The 23,017-nt window shown below is 43.8% G+C and overlaps 1 protein-coding gene and 1 long non-coding RNA gene across 8 annotated transcripts in view; one reads left to right on the top strand and one right to left on the bottom strand.

The window, feature by feature from the left end:
• The window catches only part of PURA (purine rich element binding protein A), a 12,212-nt gene extending 5,825 nt beyond the window's left edge, over positions 1-6,387 (bottom strand). Inside the window, exon 1 of one of the 5 annotated variants that reach the window (XM_051843455.2) lies at positions 6,263-6,387. Coding sequence is in view for 2 of the 5 variants with exons in the window: in XM_051843452.2 (XP_051699412.2) it covers positions 580-732 (153 nt within the window). In the remaining 3 variants the exon portion in view is untranslated. Of the gene's footprint in view, positions 1-185; positions 325-579; positions 888-5,317; positions 5,747-6,262 lie in introns of those variants that run through there. The other 4 variants (XM_051843454.2, XM_051843452.2, XM_051843453.2 and 1 more) reach the window with 4 other exon arrangements.
• Positions 5,847-23,017, top strand: part of LOC127490514 (uncharacterized) — a 78,339-nt gene continuing 61,168 nt past the window's right edge. For all 3 annotated transcript variants that reach the window (XR_011389766.1, XR_007918493.2, XR_007918490.2), the window contains exons 1-2: positions 5,847-6,980; positions 7,095-7,264. This is a non-coding gene — a long non-coding RNA (uncharacterized lncRNA). The remainder of the gene's footprint in view (positions 6,981-7,094; positions 7,265-23,017) is intronic.

Raw genomic sequence — 23,017 nt, 5'->3', positions numbered from 1 at the left:
AGGCCTGAGCTGTTTTCCAGTGACCCCAAAGAGAGGATGTGGGGGGAGGGGCCTGCGCAGCACGGCACAGCCCTCTGCAGAGAAGGGACACCGAGTCACAGCCACCCCCTCCCATGCGGGCCTCAGTCAGACTGCGACCCAAACCCAGACAGGTCCTCCCGCCATCCGACTGGGTTGTCTCCTACCGCAGAGCCCGGGCCGCAGAGGTAGGCTAGGAAGAGGAGCGGTAGTGCGGAGGTAACCCTTAACTGCAGAGGGGGCTGCTGGGGGTGAGGACGGGGCGCCGGCGGCAGCAGTGGCGCGGAGCAGCAGACACCTAGCCCGTCCCTCCCCTCTCCCTCCCCTCGCTCCCGCCGCTCCCCCTCCCCGCGCACGGCAGCGGCTCTGGCCTCAGATGATCCCGCTCCCCCCTCCCCCTAACCGCAGCCCCGCACAGTCGGGCGGGCGGGCGCACTCACAGGCGGGGGGAGCCGAGCCGAGGACAGTAGCCGCACCGAGGCCAGGGTGCCCGCAGTGCCTATTCCCGTTGGCTCTGCCCTTCTCCCCAAAACAACAATCAAAAAGAAACCCCACACTCACCCAAAAACCCGCAACCAGCGCCTCTTGGGACCACGACTGCCTTGCCGGCCTCCCCCTCATCCCAAGATTTGGGGAAGGGGGAACCCTACTCACGGCTGAGCCCAGACTGGGTTGCTGGCCAGCTCTGCGGAAGAACCAGGCCCTGCTGAACATTCAGACCCCAGCCCACTCCTCTTCTCTGGAAGGACCCAGAATGGAGGAGAAAACCAAGCAGGCTTTCGGAAATTCATGAGCTAAAAATGTCAGGAATTTCCTGGGAAACGCAGTTCCCCGGGATTCATTAAAGCAGGTTCGCTCGCCCCCTTTGCGTTTCCTCCCAGAAACTTGTGTGTGGCAGGAAAGGTCCTCACCCCCCAAAATGTAAAACATTAAATGATTCCTGGTTCTTATGCAGACAGATTAACGACCATTAATTAATGAATGAATTTTTAGACATGACAGCTAAAGGAGATCGTCTTTGGTCTCCGAAACGGGCTCAGGAGTAGAGGGGGCTCAGAAATAAGCGATTTCTCTCTTCCTAGATCTGATGAATAATCTAGGGCCTATTTTCCTACTCCCAGATAGGTAGTGAAGCTTACAGCCCCCTTACTGTAGTCTGCAGCCCTGGTGGTTATGAGAGCATCAAGGCCTATCTCCAGGGGACCCCTGCCAATGCCCCCACACTCTCCCCATCACCTCCTGCAGGGAGCAGACAGGAAACGGCCATGCAATCTTAGCCTTGGCTTCTCAAGCATGGATCGCTGCCTCCCACTCTGAGAAGACTGTACCCATTCCATCTGAGGGTTCTATTCCCACAGAACAACTCCTCTACCCCTCAGAGTCAGGAGGCTTGGTTCCCTGACTTAGCCCAAGAGACAGCTGAGTACATGGTTGTCCAGTCAAGGGAAGGCTAACCATCAAGAAACCAATAGCAATCTAGGGCATAAACCTTGTCAGTGGCTGCACCCTCAAAGACCCTTGATCTATTCCTTCACTTCCCCACACAAACATTCCTGCCAGGTACTCATGGCTTCCTTTCCTCTTAGTAAAAGCTCCCATTCTATAAAGCATTAGCTACTTCAGCTTTGGGCTGAAGTTTACTACTTCCTACTGAAGAGGAAAAAACAGGGCAAAGTACCCTGGTCACCAAAGAGCAGCCTGGGGTGGTCCTGTGAACCAGCCTTAGAATCAAGCATCTCTGTTCAGGGATCTCTGAAATGGCTCCCTGAAGGGCAGGCCCGTTCTGAGATGGAATTGGGCCCCACAAATAACTTCCCCGAAATTTGAGGGAAATCTTCAGTGTCGGGCGGGGCCCCTTGTACTGATTCTTCTGTATTACCTCCCCTGTCCCCGAGCCTGCTGGAAAGGGGAAATGAGATTCGGGAGCACTTCCCACCACGCAAATGCGCATATGAAGTGGTGACTCCTTCAGGCTCACAGAGTAGCAATCAGGACCCTGGATAGACCCCAGCCCACCCAGGGAGGCAAAGGCTAAGTGGCAGGGTCTTTGCACAGACTGGGGCAGGGGTGTTATACTCCGGCTTGCAAACCAAGGCTAACACCTGGTGAAATCCAATCCAAAAGAGCTACTGCTCTTCCTCAGAGGTCTCTCTTGCGCTGAGCCAAGTCTTTGCCCCCTAATGAGAACTCGAGGCAGCCAGGTCAATGAAATTGCAACCAACAAGGGAGCTCGCCTGCTTGCCGATCCCTACTATTCTCCCGTGCTGATGGCTCCTTCCCACAGAAAAGAAGACCAGAGCTCAAGACTGCCCGTGTTCCTGGACTAATTTTGTAGTTTCAATGTCCTCCCCTCTCTCCCATTTATGTCCAGAGAATCTGAAACAGATTGGGTTTGGAAGTCATGATTTTCTGAGAAAAGCAACTGTCATTAGGAACTGACTTCTCAGTTCCCCAGTTCAGAGGCAACTCATGAAGTTTCTAGACAGAACACAAGTTAAATATCATTTGCACGATTAACATGGGGATTTTACGTGAAAACCAGCAAATGATGGAGGCCCAGATTTCTCCACATAAATCTGTACTTATTTTATGCTATTCATTATATATGTATAAAATCTCTGCTCTTCCCTTATATGTCAGCTTGTCTGTTACTTAAAAATATATCTAAAAAGCAAAGAAGACTAATAATAAAGCCTTCTCCAAAATAATTCAATACGTTGGATGGTTAGCATATTTTCACTATTGAAACAGTGAGTTACTTTCAGGACAAGACTGTAAGTGTGGCTATTTCGCAGAGTAGGAGTTGAAGGGTAGCTTTCCTTTAGAAGTCTTAAAGGCAGCCCGGGAGAAAGGAGTATTAACTTGTAGAAGTCTTAAAACAAAAAATTTTAGAACTTGAAATGGAATTACAAATTTATCTTCACATCGTAACATTGAAAATACATTAGAAAACTTGTGGACTTAAAAAGACTTCTAGTCATTTGTTAATTACCTAAAGAATATACTAACTTGGTGAAAGAAAAAGCTTGTTCTAGTATCCAGCTATTTGAATTTATTACTTGAAAACAAACATTTATAAAACTAAATTTACAAATTCATTACAATGTAGGAAGGACAAAGGAAAAATGAAATGTAATATGCAGCAAAATATCCATGTTAAGGAAAAAAGAAATATTCATCAAAAAGAGATATTCCCTTTCTCTTTAAAATTTGCTAATATTCACAAAACCTAGCTTTCCTGAGCCCTTTTATGGGCAATACACAAACATGTTGATAGAATAGAGACTGCTTTATTTTTAATCTCACTAATAACACTCTCACCAACAAAAAATTGTGCACAAGGAAACAGACATAAGAGAACTGGAAGAATCAGCCTCAGTTTTCCTCAGCCTTCACTGCATGTGATTCTGAAATAATCTACTTCAGCTTTGGTTTTTTAAAGTAAAAATCAACACCCATTAATAAAATCAACGTGGAGAGAAGGTATCTACCTCTGAGTAGTAAGCCGTTTTGATTATAGAGCTCCCAGCAGAAACCATATGCTGATTAATATTTCACAAAAGCACAAATTTTCAAAATAAAAGAGAACATTAGAACTTGTGTTTTCAAGTGCTAGTGGTTAGATGCTAGTCTTAAAACACACAATTAGCTTAAAGACCCAAGCCATTAGAACTAACTAGTTTGTTGTACCGCAAATGTTTAAAGTGTAGGAATCATCCATCTCTTCTCTCAGCTGTCTTCCAAGAAAATGAAGGGAAACTCTCAAGTAAATCTTAGCGTCTAATAACAACACGATCTAATAATACCAGCATTTCACTTATCATTCTAAAACCATGTCCCCTTCTTATTGTTCACTAGTCTTGAAAATTATGTTTCTTCAATGGTATTCCACTGTTTAGCATTTCTGAGAAGAATTAATCATTTAAAATTTGAAGGTAACCTTCGCATTTCCCGAATGTTTTCATTTTAAGCATTTGCAGAATTAAATAAATGTAGTACACACTCTAAATTCGATAAAAGATTCACAGAACCCGACATCTTATGAACTCAAAAGATGCAAACAGCATCGATGCAAATGTCAACAGTACTCTCTCTTCTGGCTGACACTTATATGGTTTTACTAGTACGGTACTCAAAGAATGAGATCAGCAACTTCGTCCATACTCTAGTCAACACTTCAATTTCCAAAGCCGCAATCCGAAAAACGTCAGTTGGGTGGGGGCCGCTGGGGGCGGGTGTCTTGAAGTAACCCAAAAATTTCCTTTCTCTTCTGACAGTCTACCAAAGATATCAAACCGAATCCAACCAAATCCAGCCGACTGCAAAGCACTGGCGCTTCCCTTCGAAGACACGGTTTCGAAAAGCGACCCAAAGCTACTGACAGGAACATAAAGGGTCGGGACGAGAACGAACGAGAACCCTCCAGAGGGTCCCACAGTGACAGCCGAAATGAAGGTGGCATTTATTCAGAAGCAGACGGCTACGAACCAAAAAAAGTACCCCAGCCAGCCTCGTGGGCCTCTCCACACCCAAGTTCAGATGCATTTGTGGGGTCCTTTCCTACAAACACCACAATCCGCCTCGGAGGTCCCCTGTCTCTTAAAGCAAAGACCCTCCGGCTTCACATCCGTTCCTCTCGCCCCCCGCACAAAGGCAGAGGCGGCGATAGAGCTGACCTAGCGCTGTGGGGCAGCAAAAATGCCGTGTTCCGGCCACCCATCCTTGGGCCTGGCTTCATCTGCGCCGTCAGCACCAACGTTTTTTTTTTTTAGTTTTGTTTTGGACAACGCATCCTGGGCGAGCGTATGCATTTGGGAGGGGAGGGTGGCGAACAGAGGAGAGGAGAGGTTGGTAGTGGAGCTTACAACATAGAACCCTCCTTCCTCTTCCCTCCTTCCAGGGTGGCCGTGCAGGGAGTGTCGGCCACGTCTAGCGCACTATTCCAGGCCCCGGGACGAAGGTGGCCTGGGGAAGTGGGGCTCAAGGATTGCTAAACAGACGGCATCACTGGTGGTCTCCAGTGCCGGCGCAGGTGGGACTTTTTTTTTTTTCTACCAAAAATGGGTGGTGTTATTTTTATTTGTGGGGGAGGTGGTTGGGGTTCATTCGTTCGTCACTGCGGGTGTGTGTGTGTGTGTGGGGGGGGGTGATGTTGCTGCACTGCCTGGGCCCCGAGAGGGGAGGTACGGGGATGTCTGCAATGGTACAGTCATCATTCCTCAGCGGAGAGGGCAATTAGAGGGGACGGGGTGGGCGGCACCTCGAGCTGTGGCCGCAGGGAAGGTCGCGAGGGGCTTACCCGGGCGGGCGGGCGGGCGGGCGGGCGCTGTCCTGCCGCAGGTGAGGGAGGGCGCGCGCGAGGCGGGCGCTAGGCCGGCGCGAGGACGGGGGGAGGGGAGGAGGGCGCGCGCGCGCACACCTGTCCTGGACAGCGGCGCGAGCCGAGCTGCGCCTCACTCGGGCTCTGCGGGCTGAGGGAGGAGGGCGGGCTGGCAGGCGGGGGCGGGACGCCGAGGGGAGGAGGAGGAGGCGGCTCGGATGGCTGGCTCGGCTCTCGCTCGTTCTCCCTCCCGCGGGCAAGCCCGGCGCACGCCCTGCTTCTCCGCTCACTCACAGCCTCTCAGGCTCTCCCTCCTCCTCCTTCCCCTGCGGGATCCGCTCGTCGCCGCTGCCGCCGCCGCCGCCGCCGCCGCAGACGGCAAGTCGTGGCAGCCAGACGTCGGCGCGTAACCCGGCGCTCCGTGCGTGACTCCGGGCGACGTCAGCGCGCGCTCGGCGCTCGGCGCTCCGCACCCCCGCCCCCGCCGAGGCTCGCGCCCTCCGCTCTCGCGTCGCTCCGTTTCGGTTGCCGCGGCGCCGCCGCCGCCGCCGCCGCGCGCGCTCCCTCCGTGCCCCCCCGCCCGCCTCCCGCGCGTGAGCGCGCCCTCGCAGCCTGCCTTTGGCGCGCCAACATCCCGCGGCCCAGGCCTTGAGGCGCGTCTGAGGAGGGGGCCGTCTTGTAGTCTCTCTGCCCGCACTTCCTCGGTCCACCACCCGCAGCGCCCCGAGGAGCGCCGCTCCCTGGGCCGGCCGCTGAAGGCCGAGGCCAGCCTCAGGCGGGGATGGAACCCCGTAGGGCCTGCGCCAGCCCCGACTTAGGGCCCTCGGCGTCGGCTGCGGCAGCGCGGCCACCCCGTCCCACGCCCTCCCTCCGTCCCGGTCTCTCAGGGGGCAGCAAGCCTTTCATCTCCCGGGAGGGTCTCACCTTGGCCTTCGGACACCCGCCGGGAGAGGCTGCGAGAGCAGGATTTGCATAAAGAAGAAAGGCTAGACCTCGCTTGGGCGGTAGCCCCAGGAATCCCTGACAGGAAGTGTGGGGTTGCTGCCCAGCCTCCCACACAGTGTAGGTGAAGCTGGGCCCCTTTGAGGGAATGTGACTAAGGACGAAACCCTGATAAATATTATTTATGTGTCCTTGGGCCAAGAGGAAGAAAGTAAAAAGGGATGAGTTAATTTTCATAAAATGCTGTACAAGGACGAGGTGCGGAACTGTAAAATGTCCTTTCAGACAGTTTCTTGAGTTCCTGGGCAGTTTGACGAGATTTTTGGTGCCAGGTAACTTTTCCTTGCCTTTTATGCTGTCGCATGTCCGTCCTTCAACACCACGTCGGTAGAAGTAACGTGGATGGGCTAATAATTCTCTACTGCAAAATAAAAAGAACCGTCTTCACCATCTTTATAATTTAAAGAGATCCTCAAGAGGCCAACCTGTGGTTTAGGAACATACTCCCAAACTTTAAAACTGCCTGTATCTTATTTTGGAGTTTTTCACAGGTACATCGCAAAATCTCTTTTAGTAGGCAAAAGTCGACTTTTAGACTCGCTTGTTGTAGGGCATTTTCCAAGGAGCCTCTCTAGTGACAAGTTGGAGGAAAGTGTCATTAATCCCATCTTGTGGATGAGCAAAACTGAGTTACCAAAATGTAAGTTTGCTCAGGTTTTCAAGGGGTCTGTCAATGATGGAAGGAAAAAGATTAGGTCTGTTTATCACTTCCTTTGTCCACTAACCCAGAAATCCCTCAATTGTTTTCTTTCAGGTATCTTGACTCGCTCTTAACTGTTATAGGTGATTGCCTAATGGCTGAAAAGAACCACAGGGAACTCAAAAAGGTTTAAGTTTGGAATTTTCTGCCATAGAAAATTGCAGCTCCACTATAAAACATTCTGAAACAATCCAGCTAACAGCAAAAATGAATGTCAGTTGCAGGTGAGAAAAATTTTCAAACTGTCTTCCACGTGATAGGTCATTTCCTTTGAACTGCTTTTTTATTCACCTCATCTTTAGGTGGCAGCACTACTATATAAATAGCTTTAAAACTACTGTCTCTGCAGCTTGCTATTCTGTTTTTCCCTAAATGTTTCCAACTGTATTGTGGAAATTAGAAATTAGTGAAAATATGAACACATAGCTGGGAATTAGAATAGTTGGGAATTTATAGAGAAGGGAAACCAGAAAAGCTATCTGAGACAGTAATAAAATACATCAAGAAAATCCACCCCCCCCCATTACTTTTAGCTGCTTTAGGTGCAAGTAACCTTATTTTTTTCTAATTAAAAACATCTTAGTTGATATGCAATAATTGTATTTATTTATGGGGAACAAGCTGACATTCAGATACATGTGTAAGAGATATAATGATCAGATCAGGGTAGTTGGTATACCCATCACCTCAGATGTTTATCATTTCTTTAGGGAACATTGAAAATCTTCTCCACCTATTTTGAAATGTTCAACCAGTTGTTGTCAACCATAGTTATTCTACTGTGCTGTAGAGTAGTAGAAGTTACTCTTCCCATCAACTACACTGGCAATTATGAATAGTACTACAATAAACTTGCAAGTGCAGAGGTTTTTTTGACATGATGATTTCTCCTTCTGGGGCTCTGGTAATCATTATTCTTACTTCTCTGAGATCAACTTTTTGACTTTCATATGTAAGTGAAAAGATACAGTATTTGTCTTTCTGAGCTTGACTTATTTCACTTAACATAATGTTCTCCAGTTCCATCCATGTTGCTACAGATGACCGAATTGCATTCCTTTTTATGTCTGAATAGTATTCCATTGTGTGGATATACCACATATTCTTTATCTATTATTCATCCAAACCTAGGTTGATTATCTTGGCTATTATGAATTATAAAAATGATCCTTGAAAGTAGTCTTTATCTTGGCAATTATGAATAGTACTACAATAAACTTGCAAGTGCAGAGGTTTTTTTGACGTGATGATTTCATTTCCTTTGGATGTAAACCCAGCAGTGGAACTGGAATGATAGCCCATGTGACAGTTCTATTTCTAGTTTTTTGAGTAACTGCTGTACTGTTTTCCATAATGGTTATACTAATTTGCATTCCCACTAATAGTGTATAAGAGTTCTCCTTGCTTTGCATCTTTGCCAACTTTTTTTTTTTGTCTTTTTGATGATAGCCATCCTAACTGGATGAGATTATATCTCATCATGATTTTGATTTGCATTTTCCTAATGATTATTAATGCTGAACATTTTTTCATATACTTGTTGGTCCTTTGTATAACTTCTTTTGAGAAATCTCTGTTCAGGTCATTACACATTTTTTAAAATAGGATTAATTGTTTTCTTTGCTGTTGAATTGTTTGAGCTCCTTATATAATCAGGATATTAATCCCTTGTCAGATGAATAGTTCGCAAATATGTTCTCCCATTCTGTAAATTGTCTCTTTACTCTTGATTGTTCCCTTTGTTCTGCAGAAGCCTTTTGGTTTGATGTAATCCCATTTGTCAATTTTTGCTTTACAAGTATCATCTTTAAGCCTGGTCTCATTGAAACATTTACAAGATAACTGTCCAAAGCAAACCATAGTTTCTCAGTGCTGCATATTTATTAAGCATTTCCAAGTCTAACTTTGCTAATTGTATCATTTTCAGACCTCTAACTGCAATTTTAAAATTCAGGTGCATTTTTGTTGTTGTTCTTATTGTTAAATAGCATCAAGCTTATGAAGATCTCAAAGAGGGCTTTATTATTGACCCATGTTGAAAAGAACTGTTCTTGTCTTCATACTTGGCTTTCCTAAATTGTTCATATACAAAGTAAACTATAATCTTTTCAGTTTAGATAAGTGAGAAAACAAGTTGAACCAGATGTAAAATGGTAGCATTTTACAGTTACTACTATATTTCATTTCTCTCATATCCTTGAGGTTAAAAATTGGTGATATGTGAGGATTGTTTGGATAAATGTTTTCTAAGTAGAGCACTGTCATAATTAATTTTCTGTATTTATAGTATTCTCTCTGTGCCCCTTTATCCAAGTGACTGAATAAAATTGAATTTATATGCATTTCAAAATAGACTGCATTAGATTTTTTTCTCTGTAACATAACCACCAAGGAATAGAGATATGACAATCAGGAGTGGGAAATCAAATTATTTCTTGTTAGAAGACGAAGTGTTAATAAAGTCTTTTTTTTTTTTTTTTTAACTTAGCTTCCATCTTTCTCAAGTCAAACTGGGGGAGGAGTCTGAAGCAAACTGGTAGTACTGAAACTCAGTAGTATTATGTTAAGATTTTCAAGCTCTATGGTGCCAGCAAATCATGCAGCCTGGGGGCCTTTGCTCCAAACTTCTGCCAACTCCTTTCTGGCAGTAAAATGTTCTGTTGAACAAAGTTTGCACGTGTTCAGGGTGTGAAGTGGCTCCTCTGGCATTTATATTTGGTTTTATTCCAGTTTAGGGACCTGAAGACAAGGGTCGGAGTGTGAGACTTGTGGAGATTGTGCCCTGAAATGGACTATGATACTGACCTTGACTTTTTGCTGAATGGAGGACAACATTTTTTTGTTGTTGTTGTTGGTATATGAGTTATTGAAATGGATCTTTCAGTTCACTCCCTAAATGCTACATATTGACCAAGTTCTCAGAGCAGGTAAACTTGTATTGAAGGTATAGAGCTGGGGAAAGTTCTTCATCCTCCTACTTATACCACCACCAAAATGTGTTTATTCAGAGGGAACTCACTTGATAATAACATGAAACTTGAGAGCCACTAGGCCAGTAATTGTTTAAACCTGATCTTGTTTGTCAAATTTTGTATAACCATGAACCTCTGATTTTTTTGGAATTGTCTGACATTATCTTTTTGACTCACTTCACATCCTGGAGTCACTGGTTGATGGCGCCTGGCCCAGGTTTATGTGCTAATTTGTCTTATTCCGAGGATTCCTCTTACTGTTGGAAACATATGATTTCAATTTCCATTATTTTTTCATGTATTTCTGATAGAAAATCTTCTCAGAATCTGGGATAACAGTTGGAAAACCATTAAAACACTGTTGGACCATTCATGCCCCCCATAGTTTAAGAATAATAGAAAGAAAAAGTACGAAAGTAAAGATAACAAAAGTTGAAATGATACTCTCTGATGTTTACTATTATAGATGAAATGCCATTTTGTAGGATACAAGTATGATAATTTGAAAATGGTAGCTTTTTTTTTTTTTTAAGATTTGTTTATTTATTTGAAAGGCAGAGTTACAGAGAGGCAGAGAGATAGATAGAGAGGTCTTCCATATGCTGGTTCACTCCCCAGATGACAGCAATGGCTGGAGCTGTGCCAATTCAAAGCCAGGAACCAGGAGCTTCTTCTGGGTCTCTGCTGCAGATGCAGGAGCCAAGGACCTGGGCCATCCTCCACTGCTTTCTCAGGCCATAGCAGAGAGCTGGATTGGAAGTGGAGCAGCTGGGACTCCATATGGGATGCCAGCACTGTAGGCAATGGCCTTATCTGCTATGCCACGGCTCTGACGCTGGTAGCTGTTCTTGATAGTTTTGTCCAGAGGGTGGCCTTATTCACACCTTTTCATTTTATCCAGGTGTCAGAGTAACATGAGATGAGCTTAGGGGAGAGGAAAACTGGGCCTTTCCAAAAAGTGGATCTGTTTGAACTGGAAGCACTATTGTATTTTGTTGCACATTCTGTGACCCCAAAACTCTGTAGGCTTATTTTATAGTATCTGCTTGTTGCCATTTTGCTATATAGATCAAGACTAAATATATACATACCAGTAAAGGCAACCAGATTCCACTCTGCTGTGAGGCTGATACAGGCCACTCTTGCAGCCTAATGCAGTAGCACTTTACAAAAGATCAGGATTTCTTTCTTACTGAGTAAACTCTGTCAGGGGGAAATTAGGACAGTACTCCAAAGCAAAAATACACACAGTAAATTCTGGATTATTTTTTGTGTTGTGATTAATTTTACCTTTTGCATGTACTCAAAATTAATTATTAGATATATTAATTTTTACTTTCTAGGTAGTAAATCAATGTTTATTTAAGTATGTGTGTGATGAAGAAATTTTTATACTACTATTTTGGAATATCATGAATAGACATATTACCTAAACATAGTACAGCTCATGTCTATATGTCTGTCTTGAACTCTTTCTGGAAATTAAGTATGACCTGCTATGTCTGGTCTAGTCCTTTGCTTTTTATTAGTTTTATATTTTATTTATTGAACAATGTTTGTCAAATGCCTATTGCCAAACATTTTTCTAGATGCTTGAACTAAGTGAAATCTTTTTTCTTAAAAAAAAGATTTATTTATTTATTTGAAAGGAAGAGAGAGAAATTCTCCCACCTACTGTTTCACTGTCCAAATGGCCACAGTGACCAAGGGTGGGCTGGATTGAAGCCAGGAGCCAGGAACTCCAGCCAGGTCTCCCACATGGATGGCAGTGCCCCAAGCAGTTGGCCATCACCAGCTACTTTCCAAAGGCACGATAACAGGGAGCTGGATGAGAAGCAGTGTAGCTGGGACTCAAATCAGTGCTCCAATATGGGATGTCAGTGCTGCAAGCAGTAGCTTCATCCACTGCACCACAGTGCCAGCCTCCAAAATGAAGTCTTCAATCTCATAGTTTCTAATCAGTGTGAGTAGTTCAGATAACAAAGCAGATAATATAATGCTCGATAGTGATAAGTGCAAAAAAGAAAATAGGAAGAGGAAAAGAGAGTTCCCCTGTGATTGAATGTGTGCATGTGAATGCCTGTGCATACCTTATGCATAATATTTTAAAGCATGATCCAAGAAGCTTCTCTGAGGAGGTAGCATTTGAACAGAGACCTGTATATGTGTATGTGTGTGTTTGTGCATGTGTGTGTGTATGTATGTATATATGTCTTTTTTTTCTTCTTAAAAGAAAAATCCTTAGGTTATCTGGCTAACTTCTTAAGTTTTTTTTATATAGTCACACCATTTGGTGCTGGCACTGTGGCATAGTGGGTTACACAGCCACCTGCAACTCCAGGACACCACCTGTTTGAGTCCCAGCTGCTCCACTCCCAATCCAGCTCATTAGTAATACAGCTTGAAAAAGCTCCTGGCTCCTGGCTTTGATCTGGCCTGCCTGGCCATTGTGGCCATTTGGGGAGTGAACCAGCAGATGGAAGACCTCTCTGTCTCTGTCTTGCCCTTTCTCTGTACTTCTGCCTTTCTTTCTTTCTTTCTTTCTTTCTTTCTTTCTTTCTTTCTTTCTTTCTTTCTTTCTTTCTTTCTTTCTTTGACAGATAGAGTTAGACAGTGAGAGAGAGAGAGAGAGAAAGGTCTTCCTTCTGTTGGTTCACCCCCCAAATGGCTGCTACAGCTAGCGCTATGCCGATCCAAAGCCAGGAGCCAGGTGCTTCCTCCTGGTCTCCCATGTGGGTACAGGGGCCCAAGGACTTGGGCTATCCTCCACTGCCTTCCCAGGCCACAGCAGAAAGCTGGACTGGAAGAGGAGCGACCAGGACTAGAACCTGGCATCCATATGGGATGCTGGCACCACAGTGGAGGATTAGCCAAGTGAGCCATGGTGCCAGCTAAAATAAATCTTAAAAAACAAACAAACAAACAAAAAAACATCGTTAGTCTGTATTTCCCATCATGATGATTCTGTTATTTAATACAATAAGATTTGTGGTTCACAGATGCAACTTTCTAACCCCTTAACTTTAATAATTAAATAAAAATTATTCTCTTAATTCATTTGTTGGCAAAATATGATGAGAATTGGCATGAGTCTATTTTAAATCATCTTTTTAAAAAGATTTTATTTATTTATTTAAAAGGTAGAGTTATGGGGCAGGGGGAGGCAGATAGAAAGGTCTTCCATCCATTGATGCACTCCCAAAATGGCCACAACAGCTGGTCATGGTCCCATCTGAAGCCAGGAGCCAGGAGCTTCTTTGGGGTCTCCCATGTGGGTGCAGTGGCCCAAGGACTTGGGGCATCTTCTACTGCTTTCCCAAGCCATAGCAGAGAGCTGGATTGGAAGAGGAACAACCAGGACTAGAACCGGCACCCATATGGGATGCTGGCACCTCAGGCAGAGGCTTAGCACACTACACCATGGTGCAGGCCCTTTAAATCATCATTTATTCTATTTTATGACTATTAGTGTACTTCATTGTAGAAATATTAATATGTCTTATTAAGGGCTGCTGTCCATGTCACCATGTGTTAAGTAAAATGTAGATAATGTGTTATATTCCTAAAAGGTGAAAAATAATTAAATTCAGAAATGCATCTGTGTCAAAGGATCTTGTATAATGGCTTGTAGTCCCATGGCAATTTTCTTCTTGATTTTCTGATTAAATATTATTGAAGTTAATCTTTAGATATCTTTAAAGATTTACTTATTTGAAAGTGAGAGAAATATCAAGAGACAGAGAGATACAGAGGGAGAGAGAGAGAAGGAGAGAAAGAGAGAAACAGAGACAGAGAGATCTTCTATCCACTGGTTCACTCCCCAAATGACCACAATGGCTAGAGCTGGACCAGGCAAAAGTCAGGAACCTAGAACGGTATCTGGGTCTTCCACATTGGTGGCCGGGGCCCAAGTAATTGGGCCATCCTCCACTGCTTTCCCAGGTGCATTAGCTGGGGGCTGGGTCATAAGCAGAGAAGCCAGAACTTGAACCAGTGCTCTACTGTGGAAGGCAAGCATTGCAGGCAGTGGCTTAGCCTGATGCACCATAATGGTGGCCCCTAGATATTTTTTATTCAAAGTAAATAATGTTTATATAGTGGTCTTATTATTTACTGGGACTGTGTTAGCACTCTTTCTGTATTATCTCATAGTATCTTTTTTTTTTTGACAGACAGAGTTAATAAGAAAGAGATAGAGAGAAAGGTCTTCCTTCCGTTGGTTCACCCCCCAAATGGGGGCTACGGCCAGTGCACTGTGCCAATCCAAAGCCAGGAGCCAGGTGCTTCCTCCTGGTCTCCCATGCAGGTGCAGGGCCCAAGCACTTGGGCTATCCTCCACTGCATTCCCGGGCCACAGCAGAGAGCTGGCCTGGAAGAGGAGCAAGCGGGACAGAATCCGGCGCCCCTACCTGGACTAGAACCCAGGGTGCTGGTGCTGCAGGGAGAGGATTAGCGTAGTGAGCCATGGTGCTGGCCTAATTATCTCATAGTATCTTTACAACAACCTTACAAGTAAATTCTATTATTCCCATTTTATAGGTGACACACTGAGGGACAGAGAAATGAAGAGACCTGTGAAGACCACACAAGTACTAAAAAGCAGAGCTAAGAATCAGAGATAGTCTTCTTTCATAGCTTACACTCTCTGCCACTAAACTCACTCTCCCTTTTCTTCCTCTCACCCTCTTCATCACCTGTCTCTCTCCTTCCTTGTTTCTGTAGTATTTATATTTGGTATTCAATCTACTTTGGAGAAGTCTTAAATATCATTCCTTCCCAAAGCATGATTATTCCCTCTACTGAAATATCAGATATCAAAACTTTACCTTTTTTTTTTTTTGCAAAATCTTTCAATAACATTTTTCTGCTATAATTTCAGCAGTTTCTGATACCAGTTGAGATGGAAGATTTACTTGTCCTTATTCTTAGTCTTTCACCATCATTTTCCTTTCCTCTGACTATCTTGGGGTAATTATGAAGGCCTGTTTTACTGTTGCAGCCTTGTCAGGTGTCAAATAACATTCAAATTTTGGAAATTGTGTGAGTGTAGGACCTGTGAAATGAAGCCCCACCAGTGCTTTGTGTGTCCTCTCACTTACATGGATTGCATCATTTAATTCTAAACACACTAAATCTGCTTTTTTTTTTTTTTAATTTGGAATTGCTTTTGTTTTCAATAGTTTGTCCTCAGGTAAGAGTTCTTTGGTAAGCAACCAGAGGCTGAGATCATTTCTGTTATTTTTATTTATTTATGGCTGTATAATAGCAAGATGGATTGAATACATAGTGAGTCATGAAGTTGGACAGAAACGTTATCACAAAATATAACATATGTAAGGTTGATTTGAGTGACTGTGGTATGTTGAGCTTTCCAAGTATTTATGCTTGATGGTCCCAGAGATCTATTGTGAGACATCAAACAAATCACATTAGTTGTTCTGTGTGAATATTAATATGTTGTGCCTGAATATACAGATGAAGGCTCTGACACTCTATAAGCAAAATCTTTGATGTAATATTGATAGATTTGTTCTGAGCCAAACATAATTTTTCCGAGGTTGCTCAACAGCTCATGTTTGCTAAGTTTAGGGGTGTAGTTCATGGCCACCAAGCTAAAGAGGAATTAAATCCATCAATTTTATTTCATTCGCACAATACTGAAACAGATGAGCCAACAAATGTGCTATTAAATTATTGAGGAAGAAAAAAAGATTGATAAATATTCGTATGTATTGAGATTGGCTATAAAGTACATCAGTTTATTATATGACAAATAGAGGGGTTTCCAAAGGCTTATCTGGAGTAACTTTTTGTCTTCATCTCAGGGAGGGTGGAAACATTTTCTCCAGAGCTGGTGCTGAGTCCACTACTTCCTTTGCAACATTTTACTTTCAAAGTATCCAACACAAAACTTTTGAGGGCCAGCAGTGATAAGTACCAAGGTGTTACAATGTCTCAAGAGCATAGCTTTACTGTTTACAATTTACCTCAACTGTGCATTGATGAGTCATGCGATAAACAACCTTTTTAGTGCTCTGCTTTCCCTGAGGTGTGTTAGGATACCCCTCTTCTATTCAGCGTGGTGTTGGGGAGGGTGGGCTGTGTAATCTAACCTCCTGGTTCAAAGCTCTGCTTTCAAATTCTTAACTCTGTGACTTTGGGCAAACTGCTTAACCTCTATGGGCCCCAGTTTCTTCATTTCCCAAATGCAGTTGATCAAATATACTACCAAATAGGTATATCAGGAGGACTGAATTAATGAGAAACCTTTAGATAAGTATTTGGAACAGAGTAAGCACTGAATAAAGTGGTCTCTTATTTCTTGTGGCACCACATTTTCCCCCTTCTCTCTGAATCCAAGCTAAGTTTGTTCTCTCTCCCTTTCTTCCACCACTCCCTCCTCTTCATATTTTTTCCCCTCTTTTCCATATTTCAAGTGTGGAAGGGATAAGGCACTGGGTGTCTGGGTTCCCATGTATTAATATCCTTTGGTCTAGGATTAAAACTGTCCTCTTCTTCACTACTGCCTTCATCAGCAGCACTGTTATTGAAAACCTTCAAGTATTCTTCCCTGTTTTTGGGTTTTGGGCCAATTTGTTCTTTCTCTGCATGAACTCCTTATGGGTTCCCCTCAGTGGTATCTCTGCTATTTACACAGTGAACCGTTTCCCTCTGGTTTTTTAGGGTACTAGTTCATTGAAAGTGAGGCCATGTCTTAATCTGTATCACCCCCAGTCCCTTTTCTCCTCCCACAGCCCAGTCTATGCTTAACAAGTGTTTGTTGAATAAATGAGTGACTTCATTTGGACTTGAGATACTTGCTCCTTTTCTCCTGAATATTCTGAATATGTGATCTCAGTACTTATGAAAATTCTCCTGCTGTCCTTATCTCTGGAACTTGGAACTTCACCTGGTAATGCTGCAATCCCATCCTGCAACACCACAATTTATTTCCTGACTGGCAGAGGTTCAGTTTACTGCATACTCCATCAACATTGTTAAGGAAAAAGTTGTCATGTAATTCTCCTGAACTTAACTTCAATTGCATTCTCTTATCTCCAGCTTATTATTCCCTTTGAAATCTACCACCTGCGACTGCCATTGTAGCACAGTGGGTTAAGCCACGGCTTGCGATGCTCACATCCCATGTTGGAGTGCAGATTTGAGTCCCAGCTCCTCCACTTCTGATCCAGCTTTCAGCTAAGGTGCCTGGGAAGACAGTGGATGATGAACCAAGTGCTTGGGCTCCCTATGTGGGAGACCTGCATGGAGTTTCTGACAATTGGCTTTGGCCTAGCCCAATCCTAGCTGTTGTGGCCATTTGGGGAATGACCCAGCAGATAGAAGATCTCTCCCTCTTTTTTTTTTATCTCTCTGACAAATAAATGAATAAATATATAAATACAAAAATCTACCAGTAGCTTTGAGAGGGGTTCTGTTTTGTAGAACTTTTAGTTGTATTTTTATTGGAGGATAAGGTCATGCCATCTTCAGTTTCTTTACATGCAAAATAAGAATTATCTTCCTTATACCTCATTTGGAGGAGATGAGGATGAATTAGGTTAATCTCTTAAAACCTTGTCAGATTTGCTTTTTAATATATACAAAGTATATTCACAACACATATATTTAGTATAAAACTTAATGTAATGAACACTCTTGAATCTCTACCCAACCCAAGACTGAGAACATTTCCTAGTAACGTGCATCTGCCTTTGTGTTTCTGCACTATCTCTTCTCCCTGCCCCCAGGGATAACAAGAATCCTTACTTTACAGTTCTGGTTATGAAATTTAGTTTTATCTTAAATATATATATGTTAAAAATGATATATTCTTTAATTTGCATCCTATTCAACTTTATGGATGCTATCCAGTATACTGCCATAGTTTTCTGGGATTTGTCATTTTCACTGAATATATTTCTGAGATTTACCCATGTTGTCGTAAAAATGGATACTTTGTTCATTTTCAGTACAAGGTAACATCCTGTTGTGTGAATATACTACAGTTTATTCTTCTGTTGTTACATTGTTGGGTAGTTTTTAGGCTTTATTGTCCTTATTATAAACACTGCAGTTGTAAATATTCTCCTGCATGCCTCCTGATCATCTATGCGAATGCTTCCACCCTGGAGTGGGGTTGCTGGTTGGTGAAGGGTTATTCAACTTTGTGAAAGAATGAGCGCCAAATGGTTTTCCGGTCTCCTACAGTTTGTAAGAGTTCTGTGTACTTTCTAATGCTTGGTATTGTCACACTTCTTAATTTTTGCCAATCTAGCAGTAATAAAGATTGTATATATCTATTTTTTATGTAATGGAAGAGCCAGCTTTACTTAAAGCTTTTAAAATATCCTCTTCCTTTCTATATTAAGATCTTGCAGCCTCATTTGACATTACTGTGCCTGGGAGTTCCTTTGAGAGAAAGCCATTTATTTGTGTGATAGTTTTTACCAGGGATATAAAAACATAGATAGAGTGAAAGCCACTAACTGGTTTGTTTGAATGTTGCTTTTACGTCAATTTTGCAAGTGAATGACAAATTATGCACTCTGAATTTTATTGTTAATATTCTACAAACATTGAAATATGTAAAGGTACATTTCTTACTATTCTTTACTATCACAAATTAATCTGATCTTAAGCTTATACCAGTCTTTAAAACTATTTTAAGTAAAATCTCCTTCAATCTGTTGATCTGGAATATTTCCACTGAGCCAAGTTTAGCAAAGCTATCTTTGTGCATTCCTTGGTATTTTAATTATACTAAAGAGCTTCAACACACCCTCTTTTGACATGGTTACATGATGCAATGAGAATTAATCTCTCAATGAAATTTCAAAACTCCAAGTGCTCAGCTCATTATTGATATCTGGTAAATTGACCCACAACAGTAACCAGAAAAATAAGCCCAAACAGATGGTGCTTCTATAATGTGCCCTAAACTGTGTTTTTTTTTTTAAAGTTGAAAAAGCCATTTTGTATATAAACAGTTTTTGCCAATAACTAAAAACACATGGAGATGGAAAAAGAGACCCAAGACAAATGTTAGTATGTATGTTTTTTAGAACTTTTATAACTACTCGTGTTTATTGTATTTAAAAGCAAGCACTGGTTTGTGAAGTGTCTATTTTTTCCTACTTTTGAATGAAAGATTTTTGAAGGAACATACTATGTGTTTCATTTTTCTTTATTGTGCTGTTTAGTGTCTTATCCCAAAGGGGCACTCAGAGAATATTGGTTGAGTACAAAATTGCAATACCATTAATATCTTTTGACTGATGAAAAGGCTGAGTGAATATCCATGACCAAGGCACAGGAAAGCTATAGTTATGTCATTCTTTACGCTACTGATTCTGGGAAGCAGTTGTTCTGCAGGTGAGTAAATTTATGCCAGGTGTTTTAAATGTCATATAACAAAAATGTGCTTCCTTCAGTTGCTATCAGCCTTTGTTTTCTTTTGGTGTTCTTTTTAAAGAAAATTGTTGGACCCGTACAGTGGCATTGTGGCTTAGCCTCCGCCTTCGGAGTCAGCATCCCATATGGGTGCCAGTTCGTGTCCTGGCTGCTCCTCTTCCAATCCAGCTCTCTGCTTATGGCCTGGGAGAACAGTGGAAGATGGCCCAAATGCTTGGGCCCCTGTGCCCACATGGGAGACCCGGAAGAAGCTCCTACCTCCTGGGTTTAGAACAGCGCATCTCCAGCCATTGTGGCCATTTGGGAAGTGAACCAGGGGATGGAAGACCTCTCTCTGTCTCTCCTCCTCTCCGTCTGTAACTCTACCTCTCATATCTATGTATATATATAATACAAAGGTAAAGCCTCATTTTCTTGTTCCAAGAATGCCAAATATTCACTTCCATCCTGATCAAGAGACATCAGGTGCTGCCAAAGCAAGATGGACTCCTGCCAAAGTGACCTCTTTATAGGGGCCTTACAAAAAATGACTTTGTAATTTTGTAAATGGTGATTAAAAGAGACAGAGCTAGAGGTGAAGGCTTTCCTTTTTTTCTTTTCTTTCTTTTTTTTTTTTTTTTTTTTAAGATTTATTTATTTGAGAGGCAAAGTGGTGGTGGCAGTAGAGGGGAGAGATCTTTGATTTGCCTTTCATTTGCTGATTCACTCCCCAGTGGGTGCAGCACCAGGGGCTGGGCCAGGCTGAAGCCAGGAGCCTGGAACTTCATTTGGCCCTCCCACTTGGGTAGCAGGGGCCCAAGAACTTGGGCCATTCTCCACTGCCTTCCCAGGCACACTAGCAGGAAGTTGGGTCAGAAACAGAGCAGCCGGGACTCAAACAGGTGCTCCAGTATCGAATGCCAGCCATGCAGCTGTCAGCATAGCTCTCTGTGCCACAATGCCAGCCCCAAGGTTTCTTCTTTAACAAGGATTGTGATATTACCACCTCCTCACTATAGTAACCAACCTCAAAGGTGTTCTACAAACAATTCATGCTTGTCATTCATATTCACATCCTAGTGTAGTTCTTTCCCACATTGTAGGAGGGTTGGCGTGTATGACGAACAGAATGCGGCAAAAGTAGTGGTACGTCACCTGCAAGGTTAGGTTATAAAAGACTACAAGGATCCAGGCACCACACACCAAATTGAATCTCCGGCAGTTCTAAACAGAGCTGTTATGGAGGCTGGGAGTGTTATTGAAGATCTAGGAGTTTCTTGTATCTAGAAAAGTGATAGAAAAGAAGTGAATATGTAAATAGAAGTGAGAAGGCATTTCACTAAAAGACAGTGGAAAACTGAGAGCCCCTGATAAAAAGGAATGAAGTACCAATGAATACCACAATATGGTTAACCTTAAAACTATGTAAAGTAAAAGAGGCCGGTCACAAAAGACCGGATTTCATATGATTCCATTTACATGCAAGGCCCAGAACAAGCAAATACAGAGACACAGAAAGTAGACTGGAAGTTACTGAGGGATAGGGAGTTGAGGGAGGGTCGGGGGTGATGCTTAGTGTGGGATTTCTTTTGGAAATAATAATATATTCCAACATTGATTGTGGTGATGAATGAGAAACTCCAATCCACTGAATTTTATATTTCATTGGGTAAATTGTGTGGCATTTGAATTATATTCAATGAAGTTTGATGGGGCCGGTACTGCAGTGCAGTAGGTTAATTCTCCGCCTGAGGCACCAGCATCCCATATGGGCACAGATTCTAGTACCAGCTGCTCCTCTTCCAATCCAGCTCTCTGCTATAGCCTGGGAAAGCAGTAGAAGATGGCTCAAGTCCTTGGGCCCCTGCACCTGTGTGGGAGACCCAGAAGCAGCTCCCGTCTCCTGGCTTTGGGTTGGCGCAGCTCCGGCCGTTGCGGCCAACTGGGTCATGAACCAGTGGATGGAAGACCTCTCTCTGTCTCTCCCCCTGTCTGTAACTCTACCTATCAAATAAATAAATAAATAAATAAAATCTTCAAAAAAAAAAGTTTTTTATGTGTGTGTGTATGTGTGTGTTTTAAAGGACTGCAACTTGGCCGGCGCCACGGCTCACTAGGCTAATCCTCCGCCTTGTGGCACCGGCCCACCAGGTTCTAGTCCCGGTCGGGGCGCCGGATTCTGTCCCGGTTGTCCCTCTTCCAGGCCAGCTCTCTGCTGTGGCCAGGGAGTGCAGTGGAGGATGGCCCAAGTCCTTGGGCCCTGCACCCCATGGGAGACCAGGATAAGTACCTGGCTCCTGCCATCGGATCAGTGCGGTGCGCCGGCTGCAGCGCGCCGGCCGCGGCGGCCATTGGAGGGTGAACCAATGGCAAAGGAAGACCTTTCTCTCTGTCTCTCTCTCTCACTATCCACTCTGCCTGTCAAAAAAAATAAATAAATAGGCCGGCGCCGCGGCTCACTAGGCTAATCCTCCGCCCACTAGGCTAATCCTCCGCCTAGCGGCGCCGGCACACCGGGTTCTAGTTCCGGTCGGGGCGCCGGATTCTGTCCCGGTTGCGGCGCCGGATTCTGTCCCGGTTGCCCCTCTTTCAGGCCAGCTCTCTGCTGTTGCCAGGGAGTGCAGTGGAGGATGGCCCAGGTGCTTGGGCCCTGCGCCCCATGGGAGACCAGGATAAGCACCTGGCTCCTGGCTCCTGCCATCGGATCAGCGCGGTGCGCCGGCCGCAGCGCGCCGGCCGCGGCGGCCATTGGAGGGTGAACCAACGGCAAAGGAAGACCTTTCTCTCTGTCTCTCTCTCTCACTGTCCACTCTGCCTGTCAAAAAAATAAATAAATAAATAAAGGACTGCAACTTGTCTCATGCTCTCTCTTCCACTTGTTCTGGAAACTGAGGTTTCCAGTCAGTAGCCAATGAGGAGCTGAAGCTTCCAATAACCTTGTGAGTGATCTTTGTTTGTCTGATTGGTGAAAAGTAGTACTTTTTGGAATTTTTGACTTGCTGCTTCCTATTATGAACAGTATTAGCTATCTTTTTTATTTTATTTTATTTTTTAAGATTTATTTATTTATTTGAAAGTCAGAGTTACACAGAGAGAAAGGGAGAGGCAGAGAGAGAGGGAGGGAGGGAGGGGGAGAGGGAGAGGGAGAGGCAGAGAGGTTTTCTAACCCCTAGTTCACTCCCCAGTTGGCTGTCATGTCTGGAGCTGTGCTAATCCGAAACCAGGAGCCAGGAGCTTCTTCCAGGTCTCCCAAGCAGGTGTAGGGTCCCAAGGACTTGGGCCATCTTGCACTGCTTTCCCAGGCCATAGCAGAGAGCTGGATTGGAAGTGGAGCAGTTAGAACCAAAACTGGCGCCCATATGGGATGCTGGCACTGGAGGCAGCAGCTTTACCTGCTACACCACAGCATCAGCCCCTGCTATCTTTTAACAAAAAAGAAAAGCTCAAACTTCATGTTTAATGACCTAGTATATAAGGTTTGGCAGAGAAATGATAGAAGACTTAGCAAGGCAGAGGAAGGTCAAGCCTAGGTGCCTCAGAGGAGAGGAACACCAGCAATAAGCACACCAACCACTAACTTGTCCCATGGAACCTCAAAAAGCCATGAGAATT

Source organism: Oryctolagus cuniculus, chromosome 6, assembly GCF_964237555.1.
Source record: "Oryctolagus cuniculus chromosome 6, mOryCun1.1, whole genome shotgun sequence".
Classification (NCBI taxonomy): Eukaryota; Metazoa; Chordata; class Mammalia; order Lagomorpha; family Leporidae; genus Oryctolagus; species Oryctolagus cuniculus.
This window is presented reverse-complemented; position numbering and strand designations above follow the sequence as displayed.